At 47.1% G+C, this 19,792-nt stretch overlaps 1 protein-coding gene across 1 annotated transcript; it reads right to left on the bottom strand.

The window, feature by feature from the left end:
- Positions 1-75: 75 nt before the first annotated feature.
- On the bottom strand, positions 76-17,436 carry LOC139274637 (putative nuclease HARBI1). The gene is made up of 2 exons (XM_070891315.1): positions 17,380-17,436; positions 76-900 (listed from the first exon to the last, which is right to left on the bottom strand). Exons 1-2 carry the CDS (start codon positions 17,434-17,436, stop codon positions 76-78), a joined length of 882 nt encoding a protein of 293 aa, XP_070747416.1.
- Positions 17,437-19,792: the final 2,356 nt, after the last annotated feature.

Here is a 19,792-nt window from a genome sequence, read left to right as displayed (position 1 = left end):
CCTGCTCCGCCTCCTCCTGCTGCTGCGTCTCCTCCTGAGGTGATACTGCTGGATCGACCTCCAGCGACTGTCCCCTCATGACAGCCATGTTATGCAGCATGCAGCAGACAACCATGAAGATGGAGACCGTTCAAGCGAGTACTGCAATGCACCACCAGAGCGGTCCAGGCAACAGACCCTCTGTTTGAGGATCCTGATGCAGTGCTCCGTGATGCACCTGGTGGAAGAATGAGCGTCATTGTCGGCATGCTCGCCCGCAGTCCTGGGGTTTTGAAGGGGAGTCATCAACCAAGTGGACAGGGGGTATCCCTCGTCCCCAAGCAGCCATCCACAATCCTGGTTTGGCCTGGTGAAGACGGCAGTCACACTGCTCTGGCGCAGGATGAAGGAATCGTGGCTGCTGCCTGGATACCTGGCATCGACTGCCATTATCCTGCGCTGGTGGTCACACACCAGCTGGGCACTCGGGGAGTGGAATCCCTTTCTGTTCATAAATATCTCTGGATGGTTTTGTGGCACTCTCAGTCTGACGTGTGTGCAGGCGATGGCCCCCTGCACCCTGGGGAACCCTGCAATCCGGACAAATCCGGCCTGCCACTCCGCCTGCTTCTCCCTGCTCATCGGGAAGGAGATATACTGCAATCTTCTCTTATAGAGAGCATCGGTCACCTGCCGGATGGAGTGATGGATGGAGAATTGTGATATATTAGAAATGTCTGCAGTTGCAGACTGGAAGGAGTCAGTTGCATAGAAGTTGAGAGCTATGGTCACTTTTGTCTCAACACTGAGAGCTGCCCTCAGCCGTGTGTGAGGCTCCAGATCTGGCCGCAGGGCATTGCTCAGCTCCCTCAGGATGTCCTTCCTAAATTGCAGCCTTCTCACACATTGCTCACTGCTGAGCTCCAGGAAGGAAAACTGATGTCAGTACACCCTTGCACAGTAGGCTCTCCAAGCTTCAGGTCTATGCTGGACCCCTCTGATGGCGGCTGGCTGAACGCCTTCTCCCTCTTCCTGCCACTGTTCCTGAGCCTCTGCAGACTGCTGCTGGCAAGGCTCCTCGCCCACTATCTGGTGCAGGGGGTCAGCATACCTGAACATCCTCCTCACGCCATCTCCCTCTCGACGTTGAGGTCTGCGGCCATCTGAAGGCCCTTCTCCGTGTTGTTCAGCCATGGCTGCTGCCTCCCTTGCCTGCTGCCTTTGGACCCGTTGCTGATGGCGCAGCCTTTCCTCCCTGCCTCTCACAATGTAGACAAGACATTCCCCTGCCAAAACTGAGCCCATTAAGTCTGCAGACTGGTCCCTCACTAGGAGGCCCCTGTGGACCAGGGAATAAGGCCTACAGGCCATAATTTATCACTGAGAGTGAAAAACTTTTCCAACTCTCCAAAAGTTCTCAGAAGTCCGATGCCGTTTGTGCAAATCCCTACAAAGAATTCCCCTAAATTTTCGGCACAAAAAACCCCATCCCAACACACCTTCCTCTCTGTTCCTCTGGCAGCCCGATAAAGCAAGCTGGCGGGGGCACTGTCACAAAACCTGCAGCCTTTTTTGTACTTAAAATAGGGATCAGGGCGGGGCAGCAACGATGCGCATTCTGATTGTGTCATTACTGCCGCAAGCCCCATACCGCCCCAGAAGTTGGGGATCAGGGTGGGTGGACACCGCCCCCAAAACTCCCTCGCTAAATATGGGTCATAGCGGCCAGTCGACTTCAAATCAGCGGCCATTGGATTCCGCTGCCTGGCCGCCGCATTCCTTCGCTGACGGACCTCATTGGGACCCTGAATTTCGGCCCTGGGAAGTCTTGCTGTCATTGCCAGGCAAAGTATTCCAGAATAGTGCAAAGGTCCATTGCTATGGATCATTAAGAAAAAAGAGACTTGGATTTATATAGCGCCTTTCATGATCACCGGATGTCTCAAAGTGCTTTACAGTCAATGAAATGCTTTTGGAGTGTAGTCATTGTTATAATGTAGGAAACGCGGCAGAAAATTTGCACATAAGCAAGCTCCCACAAACAGCAATGTGATAATGACCAGATAATTTGTTGTTTTGTTATGTTCATTGAGAGATAAATATTGGCCAGGATAACTCTCCTGCTCTTCTTCAAGATGGTGCCATGGGATCTTCCACTTGAGAGAGCAGACAGGGCCTCAGTTTAACGTCTCATCTGAAAGACGGCACCACCGATGGTGCAGTGCTCCCTCAGCACTGCACTAGAGTGTCAGCTTAGATTTTTTTGTGCTTATGTTCCTGGAGCGGGACTTGAAACCACAGCCTTCTGACTCAGAGCAAGAGTGCTACCCACTGAGCCACAACTGACACTAGACAAGAAAGTAAGTAGCCTAAACCAATGGCAAAAGAGGATCCCAACCAGTAATGCAAGTTCATTCAGAGGCAGTCTTTCTTTTCACACCACTATCTGAAGAAGAATGGGGGAGTTCCCCTTGTGGGCTGGCTAACATTTATGGATGTGTTTATTTGTACTAACTGAAAGGCAGCCGTTTCTCTGGTTTGCTCTCCATTATCACATGATCTATTGCTAATTGGTCCCCTTCGTGGATAAGCCACACCCTGACGATCCTCTGGAATGTGTAACTGGAACTGCCCAGCCAAAGTTCTGACTGACTTTCCAATTTGTTATTCGATCCATTTTGACTTCAGAAGCCACAGAGGATAAATTTCCCCAAAAGCCACCAGTTCCATCCCTCTCCCAGCCGAAGTCCCTTACATCAGCACAAGTGCTGCCTCCACCGGCTGAAGACCCTTACCCCAGCACATATGCTGCCTCCTACAGCGAAAGTCTTTTACCTCGCGCGTGCATCCCTCCCCCAGCTGAAGACCCTTGTCCAAGCCTTACCCTGCCTTACCCTGCCCAACTCCCGCCCCTCCCTACCATAGATGGGGCATTGTGTGTGGATTGTTAACAGGTTTATTGGGTATGAAGTGAATAATGATACTGTCGTGACTTCTGGATTTTATCCACCCCAACGATGTCCCTTGTAACATACGCACCGAGCTTGCACGCACCACGGGGTTGGAAGAATGTGATCCGTCTTCTCTGAGTTCCCCCTTTCCCCTCCAATCCTCCCCCCACCTACAAGAGGCCCATCAGTAGCAGTCGTGGAGCGGGAGAGCGAGGAGGAGGAGCAGCGTCGAGTCGGAGCGGCCTACAAGAGGCCCATCAGCAGCAGTCGGGGAGCGGGAGAGCGAGGAGGAGGAGCAGCGTCGAGGCGGGAGGCCTACAAGAGGCCAGCCGGTGCAGCTGCAGCAGGGTGAGAAAGCAAAAAAGAAGTAGAAAGAAATTGAAAGGTGACGTCACAGCCAAGGGGGTAAGTGATTGGCTGTTGATTGGTGAGTAGTTTTTCTTTTTCTTTTATCAGTAAGTAACCTTTAGCATTGTTGCCAATTTAAGTTTATCGAAGGGTTAAGTCATGGCAGGACAGCTCGGACACGTGTTATGCTCCTCCTGTACTATGTAGGAGGTCAGGGACGCTTCCAGTGTCCCTGACGACTACGTGTGCGGGAAGTGCATCCGCCTGCAGCTCCTGGCGGACCGCATTGCAGCACTGGAACTGCGGGGGGATGAACTCTGGAGCATCCATGATGCTGAGAATGACGTGAATAGCATGTTTAGTGAGTTGGTCTTACCGCAGGTAAAGGGTACACAGCCAGATAGGGAATGGGTGACCAACAGGAAGAGCAGTGCAAGGAAGGTAGAGCAGGGGTCCACTGCGGTCATCCCCCTGCAAAACAGATACACCTCTTTGGGTACTGTTGAGGGGGTGACTCATCAGGGAAAGGCAGCAGCAGCCAAGTTCATGGCACCATGGGTGGCTCTGCTGCACAGGAGGGCAGGAAAAAGAGTGGGAGAGCAATAGTGATAGGGGGTTCAATTGTAAGGGGAATAGATAGATGTTTCTGCGACCGCAACCGAGACTCCAGGATGGTGCAAGGGTCAAGGATGTCTCGGAGCGGGTGCAGGTCATTCTGAAAAGGGAGGGTGAACAGACAGTTGTCGTGGTGCATATAGGTACCAACGATATAGGTGGAAAATGGGATGAGGTCCTACAAGACGAATTTAGGGAGCAAGGAGCTAAATTAAAAAAGGACCTCAAAAGTAGTAATCTCAGGATTGCTACCAGTGCCACGTGCTAGTTAGAGTAGGAATTGCAGGATAGCTCAGATGAATACGTGGCTTGAGGAGTGATGCAGAAGGGAGGGATTCAAATTCCTGGGACATTGGAACCGGTTCTGGGGGAGGTGGGACCAGTATAAACCGGACGGTCTGCACCTGGGCAAGACTGGAACCAATATCCTAGGGGGAGTGTTTGCTAGTGCTGTTGGGGAGGAGTTAAACTAATATGGCAGGCGGATGGGAACCTATGCACGGAGACAGAGGGAAGTAGAATGGGGGCAGAAGCAAAAGATAGACAGAAGAAAAGTAAAAGTGGAGGGCAGAGAAACCGAAAGCAAAAAGCAAAAAGGGCCACATTACACCAAAATTCTAAAGGGGCAAAGAGTGTTAGAAAGACAAGCCTGAAAGCTCTGTGCCTCAATGCGAGGAGTATTCAGAATAAGGTGGACGAATTAATTGCGCAGTTAGCAGTTAACGGGTATGATGTAATTGGCATCACAGAGACATGGCTCCAGGGTGACCAAGGCTGGGAACTCAACATCCAGGGGTATTCAACATTTAGGAAGGATAGACAGAAAGGAAAAGGAGGCGGGGTGGCATTGCTGGTTAAAGAGGAAATTAATGCAATAGTAAGAAAGGACATTAGCTTGGATGATGTGGAATCGGTATGGGTGGAGCTGCAGAATACCAAAGGGCAGAAAACGCTAGTGGGAGTTGTGTACGGACCACCAAACAGTAGTAGTAAGGTTGGGGACAGCATCAAACAAGAAATTAGGGATGCATGCAATAAAAGTACAGCAGTTATCATGGGTGACTTTAATCGACATATTGATTGGGCTAACCAAACTGGTAGCAATGCGGTGGATGAGGATTTCCTGGAGTGTATTAGGGATGGTTTTCTAGACCAATATGTCGAGGAACCAACTAGGGAGCTGGCCACCTTAGACTGGGTGATGTGTAATGAGAAAGGACTAATTAGCAATCTTGTTGTGCAAGGTCCATTGGGGAAGAGTGACCATAACATGGTAGAATTCTTTATTAAGATGGAGAATGACACAGTTAATTCAGAAACTAGGGTCCTGAACTTAAGGAAAGGTAACTTCGATGGTTTGAGGCGTGAATTGGCTAGAATAGACAGGCAAGTGATACTTAAAGGGTTGACGGTGGCTAGGCAATGGCAAACATTTAAAGATCACATGGATGAATTTCAGAAATTGTACATCCCTGTCTGGAGTAAAATTAAAATGGGGAAGGTGGCTCAACTGTGGCTCACAAGGGAAATTAAGGATCATGTTAAATTCAAGGAAGAGGCATATAAATTGGCCAGAAAAAGCAACAAACCTGAGGACTGGGAGAAATTTAGAATTCAGCAGAGGAGGACAAAGGGTTTAATTAAGAGGGGGAAAATAGAGTACGAAAAGAAGCTTGCCGGGAACATAAAAACTGACTGCAAAAGCTTCTATAGATATGTGAAGAGAAAAAAATTAGTGAAGACAAACGTAGGTCCCTTGCAGTCGGATTCAGGTGAATTTATAATGGGGAACAAAGAAATGGCAGGCCAATTGAACGAATACTTTGGTTCTGTCTTCACAAAGGAAGACACAAATAATCTTTCGGAAGTACTAGGGGACCGAGGGTCTAGTGAGAAGGAGGAACTGAAGGAAATCCTTATTAGGCGGGGAATTGTGTTAGGGAAATTGATGGGATTGAAGGCCAATGAATCCCCGGGGTCTGATAGTCTGCATCCCAGAGTTCTTAAGGAAGTGTCTCTAGAAATAGTGCATTGGTGATCATTTTCCAAGAGTCTATCAACTCTGGATCAGTTCCTATGGACTGGAGGGTAGCTAATGTAACACCACTTTTTAAAAAAGGAGGGAGAGAGAAAGCAGGTAATGATAGACTGGTTAGCCTGACATCAGTAGTGGGGAAAATGTTGGAATCAATTATTAAGGATGAAATAGCAGCGCATTTGGAAAGCAGTGACAGGATCGATCCAAGTCAGCATGGATTTATGAAGGGGAAATCATGTTTGGCAAATCTTCTGGAATTTTTTGAGGATGTAACTAGTAGAGTGGACAAGGGAGAACCAGTGGATGTGGTGTAGTTGGACTTTCAAAAGGCTTTTGACAAGGTCCCACGCAAGAGATTGGTGTGCAAAATCAAAGCACATGGTATTGGGGGTAATATACTGATGTGGATAGAGAGCTGGTTGGCAGACAGGAAGCAGAGAGTCGGGATAAACGGGTCCTTTTCAGAATGGCAGGTAGTGACTAGTGGAGTGCCGCAGGGCTCAGTGCTGGGACCCCAGCTCTTTACAATATACATCAATGATTTGGATGATGGAATTGAGTGTAATATCTCCAACTTTGCAGATGACACTAAACTGGGTGGCGGTGTGAGCTGTGAGGGGGACGCTAAGAGGCTGCAGGGTGACTTGGACAGGTTAGGTGAGTGGGCAAATGCATGGCAGATGCAGTATAATGTAGATAAATGTGAGGTTATGCACTTTGGGGGCAAAAACGCGAAGACAGAATATTATCTGAATGGCGGCAGATTAGGAAAAGGGGAGGTGCAACGAAACCTGGGTGTCATGGTTCATCAGTCATTGAAAGTTGGCATACAGGTACAGAAGGCGGTGAAGAAAGCAAATGGTATGTTGGCCTTCATAGCTAGGGGATTTGAGTATAGGAGCAGGGAGGTCTTATTGCAGTTGTGCAGGGCCTTAGTGAGGCCTCACCTGGAATATTGTGTTCAGTTTTGGTCTCCTAATCTGAGGAAGGACGTTCTTGCTATTGAGGGAGTGCAGCGAAGGTTCACCAGACTGATTCCCGGGATGGCAGGACTGACATATGAGGAGAGACTGGATCAACTGGGCCTTTATACATTGGGGTTTAGAAGGATGAGGGGGGATCTCATAGAAACATAAGATTCTGACGGGACGGGACAGGTTAGATGCGGGTAGAATGTTTCCGATGTTGGCGAAGTCCAGAACCAGGGGACACAGTCTTAGGATAAGGGGTCGGCCATTTAGGACTGAGATGAGGAGAAACTTCTTCACTCAGAGAGTTGTTAACCTGTGGAATTCCCTGCCGCAGAGAGTTGTTGCTGCCAGTTCATTGGTTATATTCAAGAGGGAGTTAGCTATGGCCCTTACGGCTAAATGGATCAAGGGGTATGGAGAGAAAGCAGGAAAGGGGTACTGAGGGAATGGTCAGCCATGATCTTATTGAATGGTGGTGCATGCTCGAAAGGCTGAATGGCCTACTCCTGCACCTATTTTCTATGTTTCTATGTGTCTCTCTCCCCTGCCGCCCACCCCCGCGCTCTCTCTCTCTCCCCAAGTCTCTCTCTCTCCAGCCTCCCAAGCTCTCTCCCTCAATCCCCGTGCTCTCTCCCTGTGTCTCTCTCTTCGCCGCCACCACCCCCCCCCCATCCCGCCCCTTCCAGGCTCTCTCTCCCCATGGTGGCTCGGGACCCGTGACCTGCTCGGGGCTTGTGCGCTGCTGGTGGCTCAGGCCCACTCATAACTCGGCGCTGTGGGGGGCTCATGGGTCTGATCGGAAGCTCGGGTCCGATTGGAGGCTTGGGGCTTGGTGCTGCAGGTGGCTCGGAGGCTCAGCGGTTGCATTCGGCTGGACGGAGCGGAGGCGTGGGGGTGGGGAGGAGAGGAGGACACGTGCAGAAAAGGGTTAGTGGGAGTTGTGCTTTGGCGGGGGGGTGTCGGGGGGGGTGGGGAGGAGTCGGTGGTATTTGTCCTAACTCTCATTTCTGCACATGTGTCGGGAGACACATGCGTAGAAGGGAGACTTAATACAAATAGTTGCTCTGGGCATTTATCCCTCAACCAACACCTAAAACAGATAATCTGGTTGCAAATTGGTTGCTGCATTTCCTACATTACAATAGCAACTACAGTTGAAAAGTAGTAATTGGTTGAAAAACACTTTGGGACGTCCTGAGGCACTATATAAATGCAAGACTTCCTTTTTTTTTCTGCCACCATGCATATAGTGATTGAAAGGCTGCATTAAAGGGAGTAGCATGCGGCGGTCCGGCCCAGAAATTGACACTGTCCCGGCCTGCAAGACCATCAGCATGCCGGGCCATCAGAGGGAGCAGCGTGCGGCTGCATACCACTGCAGGAGGGCGACAGTTGCGAAGTCAGGTCGCTGATTGCAGTGCGGGCAGGCACAGCAGGACAGGAGAAGGAGCAGCAAGTGTTTGTAGAAGGAAGTGACCGGGGCCCAGGAGATGCGTGAGTCTGGGGCCCAGAAGAGGCGAGGGCCCAGGGGAGCACGAGCCAGCCCACACTGCGATATATGTGCACACTCGGTCCGTGCAGCAGAGCTGGTCTCCAGTCGTCTTGGTTAATCCTTGTCACTGGACCGAGACCTAGCTCTATCAAGCCCGTGTGGTGGCTGGTGTGCAACGGCCACCACACGTTAAAAAAATCCAAGTATAGGCATCTTCCACTCTCCAAGATGTAGTTCGGGATCTGGAATATTAGGTCCTTCATTGAAACACCTGTGAACTCATCCCTTTTTGGCATGGAAGCAAGTCATCCTCGTTTCGAAGGACTGCCTATGATGATGATGGGAATGATGATGATGACTGGATTAATTTGGACATGTGCTCCACACCTTGGACAAATAAACAATTAGTCTTATATCACAACTCATTATTACAACGGCATTTCTTCCTAATTATCTTATTCTGCTGTGTCAAAATGAAACATCACAGCACATTAGAGTACCATTTAACCCCAGTTTTATTTACCTGATAGTTTGTGGTTCCCAAGTGCTTCCCTTTAATTAAATTGTATGATATAAACCTTCTACTTCCTGACTGTGTGTTTCTATATGTGTTTCCCTGATGAAAGGAGGAAATCTCGGCCTCTAGGGATGGAGCGGCTCCCGTATTCTTTCTTCTGGGTCAGTCAATGGCCCTGTAAATTGCACAGATATTGCTACAGTGGCTACATGGGCCTGTTCACTTTCAAGTCATTTGAGCAGAACAGGTAGGTAATATGGATGTGATATTTCTCTGAGTGACTTTTCCATCATCCTACAGATTGTAAGAGCTTCTACAAGTATGTAAAAAGAAAGAGAGCAACAAAAGTAAATGTTGGTCCCTTAGAGGCTGAGACAGGAGAAATTATTATGGGGTATAAGGAAATAGCAGAAACGTTAAACAATTATTTTGTATCTGTCTTCACGGTAGAAGAGACAAAAGCATACCAAAAATGGTGGGGAACCAAGGGTCTGATGAGGGTGAGGAACTTAACATAATTAATATAAGTAGAGAAAAAGTATTAGGGAAATTAATGGGACTAAAAGCCGACAAATCCCCTGGACCTGACGGCCTACATCCTCGGGTTCTAAAAGAGGTGGTTGCATAGGTAGTGGATGCATTGTTTTGCTCTTCCAAAATTCCCTAGATTCTAGAACGGTCCCAGTGGATCGGAAGATAGCAAATGTAACACTGCTATTCAAGAAAGGAGGGAGAAAGAAAACAGGGAACTACAGGCCAGTTAGTCTGACATCAATCATCAGGAAAATACTGGAATCCATTGCGAAGGAAGTGGTATCAGGGCATTTAGAAAATCATCACATGATTAGGCAGAGTCAACATGGTTTTATGAAAAGGAAATCGTGTTTGACAAATTTATTAGAGATTTTTGAGGATGTAACTAACAGGGTAGATAAAGGGGAACCAGTGGATGTCGTATATTTGGATTTCCAAAAGGCATACGATAAGGTGCAACATAAAAGGTTAGTACTGAAGATAGGGGCTCATGGGATTGGAGGTTATGTATTAGCATGGATAGAGGATTGGTTAATGGACAAAAAGAGAGTAGGGATAAACAGGTCATTTTCTGGTTGGCAGCCTGTAACTAGTGGGGTGCCGCAAGGATCAGTGCTGAGGCCTCAGCTATTTACAATCTATATTAATGACCTTCATGACGGGACCAAGTTTGCTGATGATACAAAGCTAGATGGGACAGTAAGCTGTCAGGAGAACACAAAGAGTCTGCAAAGGGATATAGTTGGACTAAGTGAGTGGGCAGTAAGGTGGCAGATGGAAAATAATGTAGTGAAATGTGAGGTTATTCACTTTGGTAAGAAGAATAGAAAATCAGAATATTTTTAAAATAGTGAGAAACTGTTAAATGTTGGTGTTCAGAGAGATTTGGGTGTCCTCGTGCAAGAAACACGGAAAGCTAACATGCAGGTACAGCAAAAAATAAGGAAGGCAAAGAGCATGTTGGACTTTATTGCAAGGGGATTGGAGTATAAGAGAAAGGAAGTCTTGCTACAATTGTACAGGGCCTTGGTGAGACCACAACTGGAATACTGTGCATAGTTTAAGTCTCCTTATCTAAGGAAGGATATAGTTGCATTGGAGGCGGTGCAACGAAGGTTCACTAGATTGATTCCTGGGAAGAGAGTGCTGTCCTATGAGGAGGGAATGTGTAGAATGGATCTATACTCTCTGGAGTTTAGAAGAATGCGAGGTGATCTCATTGAAACATACAAGATTCTGAAGGAGATAGACAGTGTTGATGCTGCGAGGTTGTTTCCCCAGGCTGGAGTGTCTAGAACTAGGGGGCATAGTCTCAGGATAAGGAGTAGGCCATTTAAGACTGAGATGAGGAGGAATTTCTTCACTCAGAGGAATATGAATCTTTGGAATTCTCTGCCCCCGATGGCTGTGGATGCTGAGTCTTTGAGTATATTCAAGGTTGAGATCGATAGATTTTTGGACTCTAGGGGAATCAAGGGATATGGGGATCTGGTGGGAAAGTGGAGTTGAGGACGATGATCAGCCATGATCTTATTGCATGGCTGAGTAGGCTTGAGGGGCCGAATGGCCATCTCCTGCTCCTAATTCTTATGTTCTTGCCAGCTCCTGTTATTCCCATTCCTAAAGATCTGTATGGATACAAAGCACTGGACACCAATAAGTTTGTTGAAGCCTTGCATTATGGATCTCTGAATCTGATTCCCCAAAATAGTGAGTCCAGGCAAACAGATTGTTGTAGACTGGAGCCCATAGTCTCTAAAGCTTCAGTTAGAATATTCATCAGGGAAGCTCTGCCTATGCTTAGGACCTTGACTAAGGGGAACTCCTGCTTCAGAGGAACCTGGTGTGACCATACCCTCTATGATGGCCTGAAGCTTGGTCATGCAGTCATAAATATGGCATCTTCATACATGCTCCCAAAATGTATAGACTGTTTGTCACACTCTCAAATGATTGCATGAATTGTTGATGTTGAGCTACAAAATGGTAGGCCAGCAGCTGAAATGGCCCTTAAATTGGCCTTTCAGCCAGTAGGTTGTAGCACTTCCAATTCCACTTGTACAGACTCCTCCTCACTTGTGCTCTGTGCTTCACCAAGTGCTCCTATTCTGCAACTCAATAACCAGCTCAGAGTGGATGTATCTGAGGTGGCTAGTTATAAAAACAGAAAATGTTGGAAATACTCAGCAGGTTAGGCAGCATCAGTGGAGCGAGAAACAGTTAATGTTTCAGGTCAATGACGCTTCATCAAAAGTGCAAAGATTCATCGACCTGAAACGTTAGCTCTGTTTCTCTCTCCACAGATGCTGCCTGACCTGCTGAATAATTCCAGCATTTTCTGTTTTTATTTCAGATTCCAGCTTCTGCAGTATTTTGCTTTTGTATTGCGGCTAGTTAGTTGTGATGTAAAGTTCTATTAGGTGCTCAGCTGAAACCAAATATTGGTCTCTGCCACCTCCTCCTTGTAGGCACCGAGAGGAGCAGATGAACATCTTTTAGAATGCTGGCCGTAAGATACCCCTTAAAACAGAGATTACATGACGTGTGTGGGGGAGTGAATGAGTGAGTGAGTGATACTGGTCAGGTATTTAGGGAAGCCTGCAACCTCCTACTAGCCCTCCTCCTCTATCACCTCCAAAACCACAATCTGCAAAGCCCTCTCCTCATAAAGAACCATTGGGGTGAAATTCGACTTTGGTGGGGTTACAAAACGGCAGGTAAAGGATCAGTTGCTATTGTACAATTTTCTTTTCCATTTGCTTCAATGGATAGGAAAATCAAGTGGGGTCTGTAGTGAGCTGTTGATCTGCTACCGCCTGCTTTGCACCCTGCCGAAGTTGAAATTCACCCCCAGTGCCCCCTTGTGATCTGCCACTGCTGCTGCTTGGAATGGAAGGAAGGAAGGAAAGAAGTATGAAGGCTGCTCCTGCATCTGTTGCAAAACCTGGTTGAGAGTCTTTATATATAAAAAAAAGAGACTTGCCTCGCGAATCGCTTTACAACCAATGAAGTACTTTGAAGTATAGTCACTGTTGTGGGGGAGTGAATGAGTGAGTGAGTGATACTGGTCAGGTATTTAGCTTACCTTATGTAAGTCTGTGAACTTTCATCATGATCCACAGGACAAACACATTGATATGGCAGTTATACAAATTTCCCTGCTAAAACATGGATAGCCCAATGCATTTGGAAAATACATGAACAGTTTCCAAAGTGCTGTGCATTCTCCCTCTGTGTTGCTCCTACAAGCTTGCAATGAAAATGCTGCAAAGATGCAACACTGTTAAATAAAGTAAATACAACCTTGGCAAATTAGACCAGCACATTTCTGCTCCCAGGTTTGGTGCACAGGTGACATTGCAATTACTCTTTCAACCGCCTCCATCCAAGCTGCTCTAACACTACTCTTGGCTGAAGCATGAACTTAGCTCCTAATAAAATCATCCTTTTCTGCAGGATCTCTCTCGTAGCCTTGTTGCAGCCATTTCTCCCTCTCAGTAGCAGAACAGCCTTAAGGATGAAAAGAAGCCCTTTAAGAGCTGCTGATGTTGGATAACCTGCTCCATGACTTCGTATGTGCTCCTAGCTCATCATCTACTGTGTCAGGAACTCCACAATTTTATGTAAATAATCAGATCTAGCATTATAGCACAAGATTAGCACAAAGGAGTACAAGCAAATACAGTACTTGAAGAGTAACAGTCCCATCACTGCACCAGGATGGCATTATCGATTCCTATATCTCAACATAATCATATTACCTTTCACTGTCCTTTAATTTTAGCTGAATGGAGTTGCATTTTAATCTTAAAAGAAAAAAAAGAAAGATTTGGATTGATATAGCACCTTTCACAACCAACGGATGTCTCAAAGCGCTTTACAGCCAATGAAGTACTTTTGGAGTGTAGTCACTGTTGTAATATGAGAAACATGGCAGCCAATTTGCACACAAGCAAGCTCCCACAAACAGCAATGTGATAATGATCAGATCATCTGTTTTTTTGATTGAGGTATAAATATTGGTCAGGACACCGGGGATAACTCCCCTACTCTTCTTCGAAATAGTGCCATGGGATCTTTTAAGTCCACTTGAGAGAGCAGATGGGGCCTCGGTTTAACATCTCATCCGAAAGACAGCACCTCTGACAGTGCTGTGCTCCCTCAGTACCATCATCATAGGCAGTCCTTCGAAACGAGGATGACTTGCTTCCTCACCAAAAAAGGATGAGTTCACAGGTGTTTCAATATTCCAGGTCCTGAACTACATCCTGAAGGGTGGAAGATGCCTGTGCATGGATTTTTTTAACGTGTGGTGGCTGCTGCACACCAGCCACCACATGGGCTTTCCAGTGGCAAGGGTTATCCAAGACAACCGGAGACCTGCTCTGCTGCACGGACCTAATGCGCGCACATATCGCAGTGTGGGCTGGCCCGTGCTGCCCCTGGGCCCATGGCCCCGAAATCATGCCTCTCCTGGGCCTCAATCACATCCCTCCACAGTCTCTTGCCACTCCTGCTGTATCTGCCCTCAGTACAGTACTGGAGTGTCAGCCTAGATTTTTTATTTTGTGCTCAAATCCTTGGAGTGGGACTTGAATCCACAATCATCTGATTCAGAGGCGAGAGTGCTACCCACTGAGCCACAGCCACAATGAATATAAATCGTGCCTCGCCAAAAGTTCCTTAAATCCTTCCCACTTTTTTGTTGTAGATCCCCCAGCCACCTTTTTGTTCTATTTAACCTTTTTAACTCATTTTTCATTTCCGACAAAATCTCTTTTAAATTCAAATATTTTTGTGTCACTGTCCTTTTTGCCTCTAGATCATGCTAGCTCTAATAATATTATGATCATGGTATCCCAGATGCTCTGCTACTTCTATGTTATTTACTATATCTGGATCTTACTAAAGATTAGATCTAGAATGGCCATCGACTGTTGGACATTTGTCAAACTGAGTAAATAATCCTACACCCGCTCCAGAAAAATGCAGTTCTCCTTGTTTATTCCTCTACAGTTTTTCCTGTCTCTGGGTAATTAAAATACCCAATGATTAATGTACTAGGCTTTTTACAGGCCTCTCTTATCTGTAAAAATATTTCCTGTCTCCTTCTCCTTCTGTCAAGGAGTCCTATGACAATATCCGATAATTATCATTTTTAATTTTGACAACTTTCTGGCATCAGTGAATATTATTTCTCTATGGCTGCCTATCCTCCTTTATGCTCAGTCGTGGTAACAGAGCAAGTCAAGAATCTTTGACAATATAACTCAGTGTTTTTCTTTTTGTTTAAACTGTTACTGAATGATTTGCTTTATATGACTGTAACGTTCTGGATCTCATCAGACCGATAACTATAGGTCACAGTGTAAACCAATCAGTCCGAGAATAAGGGGAAGAAATTTCAGCAAAGGGACTCACCACACTCACAAAGCTCACCTCCTGCTGGTTAAAATGAAACTCTACTGACAGTGGCTGCAGAAAAATCTGCTGACCAGATCGTCACATAACTCCAGATAATATGGATTTTTGACTCGGTTCTGCCTTAGTTTGTGCCCCGGCATAACCACGGGTATTCAACTTTTAACCCCCCGGCCAGAAAATTCGGTTCATGGTTTCTGGTGGCGCAAAAACTTACTGTGCCGCCATCTAGTTTCACTGAGATCATGAAATCAATCGTAATGCACCGCCCCTGATGCAAAACTCGGCCCCAAGGTAATGGCGGCGGGGCGGTACTGATATCGCCTGGGAAAAGTTTGTGCCCTCATCTGCAAAAGTGAGGTTCCATGATCAGGGGCGCAAAATCAGGTGTTAGACAATGAAGTTTTTGCGCCCCAGCTGAAAATCGAAGTGTTAAAACAGTTTTGTTGATTTAAGGAACTTCATTGCTGCTCAGTGCGCTGCAACATAACGTTGTATATTGTATGGTTTTATTTTGATGGCGGGAGTTTTTGTTACTTTGTTGCAGTAAAATTTATGATTCATCCTTTGCCATTGGTGGTTTGTGTAGCATTCCAACATTCACCGGAGATGTGCCTTTATGGGGGCACATAGCGTGTCCAGTATTAGCTCCATCCCTCAGTTTCCTCCATTTAGGAGAGCCGGTGCATTACGAGCTGGCGACGTGCGACTCTTGGTCCGGCTGCATCTCCACATTGCCTCCCCCATGGATGGGGTGGCTATCCAATGGGGGCCTCGGCAGGCTCCTCTTCATCATCCTCCTCCTCTTGAGGTGGGCATGCAATCCCCACTGGCAATGCTTGGCCCTAAATGATGGCCAAGTTGTGCAACATGCAGCACACCACAATGAATTCGGATACCTGTTGGGGAGGAGTATTGAAGGCTGCCTCCAGAGCAGTCCAGCCATCGGTCTGTTTGTGGGAAATGGCTTATCTCTGTCCGCACTTCCTTTTGGAAGTGCATCCTTCTCACACACTGCTCCCCAGAGAGCTGAAGGGATGAGCGTTGGTGCCTATAAATCTGTCGGGGTAAGCCCTCCTCCCCAGACGTCTTCGGCTTCTCCTCATCAGTAGGCTGACATGGCCAAGAGCCCTGCTTCTAGCTTGATGCTGCCTGGCAATAGCATGGAATATGATACGCTGTTGAACTCGTAATGCCCCCATTAAATTCACTCACTGAAGTTGTAACGGCACTGTAATGGCAGATAAAAGTGCCGTTTGCAAGTTGGAGCTTCCTGCAGCGTGATGTGTGCAGCCGTTGCCGTCAATGTGACCTGCGATGTAGGAGCCTTATTCCTCCATTTAAATTCGTTGGCAATATCGTCTGCTGCACCCTGGGAATGCCTGGTTTTTCAGATGTTTCCTGAGGCAGGCGTTAAATGAGGCGCATGGAGATGGAAAGATAGCAAAAGGAGATAAAGTAAAAGTTACATGGTCTTGCCTTACTGAGCCATATAACACTCTCATCCAGAATGAGAGGATGCAGCACAAAACCAATGAGACTCAAGCAAAAATTAAACTTTTAAAAAGATTTCCAACAACTCATGAATATGTGAAACAAACTCCCACCAAAAATGACTAAAAGGAAATAATAGATATCTGGTTAAGAATTGTAATGGGAATAGGTGTGAGCAGATATGATCAAATACTCATGTAGCACAATAATTTATGTGGGGCTGGGGTCATGGAAATGTCATCTGTGCAGGACAACAAGCCAGTATTGAGTACTGATGGTACAATGTAGATTTGATGTTGCGGATTTTTGCTTGATTAATCATGAAGATGTGAAGAAATGTGTAGAATCTCCTTCAGGTAGCTAAAAATGTGGGGTAGAATCTATGGCCGTAATGTTTTGTGGCCCGTTTGGGCATGATTGGAGGCAGGTCGGGTGGGAAAAGTGAAAAAAGTTGCAGCGGGTCGGGAACCCACCCTCACGTGCCTTTCCCTCAGGCGCATTTGCCGGTGCAGCAGCGACCCGAACGACAGAGACGGGCGACCTAATTTAAATCATTATGAGGTAATTGTCAGACCGTTAAGCACCTTTTTCACCCTACCTTTCAAATTTCGCTAGATGAGCACAGGAATCACGCAGCTCGGGAACCACGTCTGTGAACCTGATGTGGAAGTTGAATGGCCATTGATCCAGCTCATTAGTGCACAGCATGAAAAGTACAATAAAAGCTCCACCTGACAACTGGTCACTTTCCTAAGGCAGATGCTGCTGCTGAGTGCATTGTCAGCACAGATTTAGCTTTCTAGAGGTTGCAAACATTTCCAGCAAAGTCAGCATCCACTGCCACCTCATTGGTAAAACCTATTAGAATGCTTCTGTCATCTCTCCTTGACCTGCTTTCTATTCCATCAGCATGGGTGCCATCTATACTGTCTCATCTTGATCCTCAGAATCGGACTAGAATGAGCCTCAACACCAGCAACACCAGACACACCAGCAGCACCAACAACAACACCACCAACTTTTTCCTCAACCACCTGATGCTGCACAGGATAGAGGGCATCAGCGTAGGGCTGCATCGTGCCGGAGGTGATACACCCAACACAGGGTATACAGGCAGAGGATGAGCTTCATCAACATGACGAAGTAACAGTGCCAAAGGAGGCTCAGGCTATTGCGCCAGGTCATTGCAGACATTTGCACATTAGAATCATAGAATCATAGAAATTTACAGCACGGAAGGAGGCCATTTCGGCCCATTGTGTCCATGCCGGCCGACAAAGAGCTATCCAGCCTAATCCCACTTTCCAGCTCTTGGTCTGTAGCATTGTAGGTTATGGCACTCCAAGTGCACATCCAAGTACTTTTTAAATGTGGTGAGGTGTCTGCCTCTACCACCCTTTCAGGTAGTGAGTTCCAGACTCCCACCACCCTTTGGTTGAAAACATTTCCCCTCAAATCCCCTCTAAACCTCCTACCAATTACTTTAAATTTATGCCCCCTGGTTGTTGACCTCTCTGCTAAAGGAAATGGGTCCTTTCTATCCACTATATCTAGGCCCCTCATAATTTTATACATCTCAATGAGATCTCCCCACAGCCTCCTCTGTTCCAAAGAAAACAAAGAAAACATTGCTGGAGAAATGCCTGCAGTCTAGAGGATTGGGAGGACACGCATTACCAATGGCTGTCAAAGTCATCAGCGCCCTCAACCTTTTTGCCTCAGGCTCCTGCCAGGGATCTGCAGCAGACATTTGCGGCATCTCACAGTCAGCCACCCACAAAAGCATCACACAGGTCACTGGTGCCTTCTTTGACAACTCAGCCAATTATATCAACTTTGTCACTGATGAAGCCAGTGTTATTGAGTGGGTGCTCGGCTTTGCCACTCTGACTGGCTTCCCACGGGTGCAGGGCGTCACCGACTGCTCACATGTGGCCATCAGTGCATCCCATCATCACCCAGGAGTGTTTGTCAATCGCAAAGGGTTCCACTCCCTCAAAGTGCAGATCATCTGCAACCATAGGAAGATCATCATGCAGGTGTGAGCAAAATTCCCAGGCAGCTGACATGACTCTTTCGTCCTGCACCAGTCCACCCTCCCTCAGCTCTTCACTCCTCCAAACAGACTTTCCAGCTGGCTGCTTGGAGACAAGGACTTATGACACCCTTGAAGAGGCCAAGCACTGAGGCTGAGGAGAGATATAATAAAAGCTACATTTCCACCAGACATGTCATAGAGCAAACAATAGGCATGCTGGAAATGCACTTCAGATGCCTTGACAGATCTGGAGGAAGCCTTCAGTATGCACCGGCCAGGGTCTCCAGAATTGTCATGGTCTGCTGTACCTTGCACAATATAGTGCAGCAGTGAGGATTAGCGCTGCATGAGAAGCAAGGCACTGAGCGCACAGCCTCTTCAGAGGAGGAGAAGCAGGAGGAGTACCAGCTGAAAGATGATGAGGAGGAGGAGCTAGAGGAACCTGTGGTTCAGATCCCACCAGCACCTGAGCACATTGCTGCCAGGAGGCCTGGGATGGGTTCATCATGTCCAGATTTACTTAACTTTATGGATCACATGCATATGGCTGCCATATGCTGTGTCAGGTTGGCACCACCCCAGAGCAACACCATAAAGCATCCCTACAATGATCAAACCTTTCACACTGACCACCAGTCTTGGAGGTAACATTATGTCTCACTATTCACTCCAACTCACTAAGTCACTTCCAATGTTGCACACAAAGTTGTCCATGCCCAGAAAGTAGTGAAAATAAAGATTTTTATCCATGACATCACAGTAATGGAAACTTTACAGAAACATTTAATAAAACACCCAAGTGGCTACCCTTGTGAATCTCCTTGTGTTTCAGCTTCTCTTATGCGTGCTTCTACTAGGTGCTACCCCTGTGGCTTTAGCAGAGGTATAGGCAGGCTGCCCACTTCCCTGCTGCAACTGCATTGTCACACTTGGCGGATGTCCTCTGGGTTTTGGAGCCTGTGATAGCGCCGCCAAAGTCTGCTCCTCCTGTGATTGTGTAAAGGCAGACTTGGCCATCGTGATCCACGGAGGTATCTGGGGTTCTGACTGAGGGAGGGCAACAGGGAAGGTGTGATTGCTTTGAGAAGAACCCCCACTTCCATGTCCTCTCTCACCATCATCCCTTTCATGGGCCACATGCACTACCCTGCTAGCAAGGAGCTAGAGAGCACCTTGTTGCACAGGAGTGAGGCCATGATGACCCAAGTGTATGTTGACATCCCTCCTAGAGAGGACGTTTATAAGCCTCTGCCATCTAGTCACCATAGATAACCATATATTCCCCATAGAAACCATGTGCTCTTGTGAATGGTGCATTAGCTGTTCCATGCAGGTGGCCATCCTATCCATGGAAGAGCATACAGTTACCATCGCCTCTGACACTGTGGTGCTCA

This window comes from Pristiophorus japonicus, chromosome 10 (assembly GCF_044704955.1).
Source record: "Pristiophorus japonicus isolate sPriJap1 chromosome 10, sPriJap1.hap1, whole genome shotgun sequence".
Lineage (NCBI taxonomy): Eukaryota > Metazoa > Chordata > Chondrichthyes > Pristiophoridae > Pristiophorus > Pristiophorus japonicus.
Note: the sequence above shows the minus strand (reverse complement) of the source record. Positions and strands in the feature narration are given on the sequence as shown.

Coding starts and splice junctions, on each gene's coding strand:
- LOC139274637 (XM_070891315.1), bottom strand. CDS start 17,436: ATGCAGCCCTACGCTGATGCCCTCTATCCTGTGCAGCATCAGGTGGTT. Junction 901..17,379: donor ATCAGGTGGTTGAGGAAAAA/GTTGGTGGTGTT, acceptor TCCTTCCTGGAG/CTCAGCAGTGAGCAATGTGT.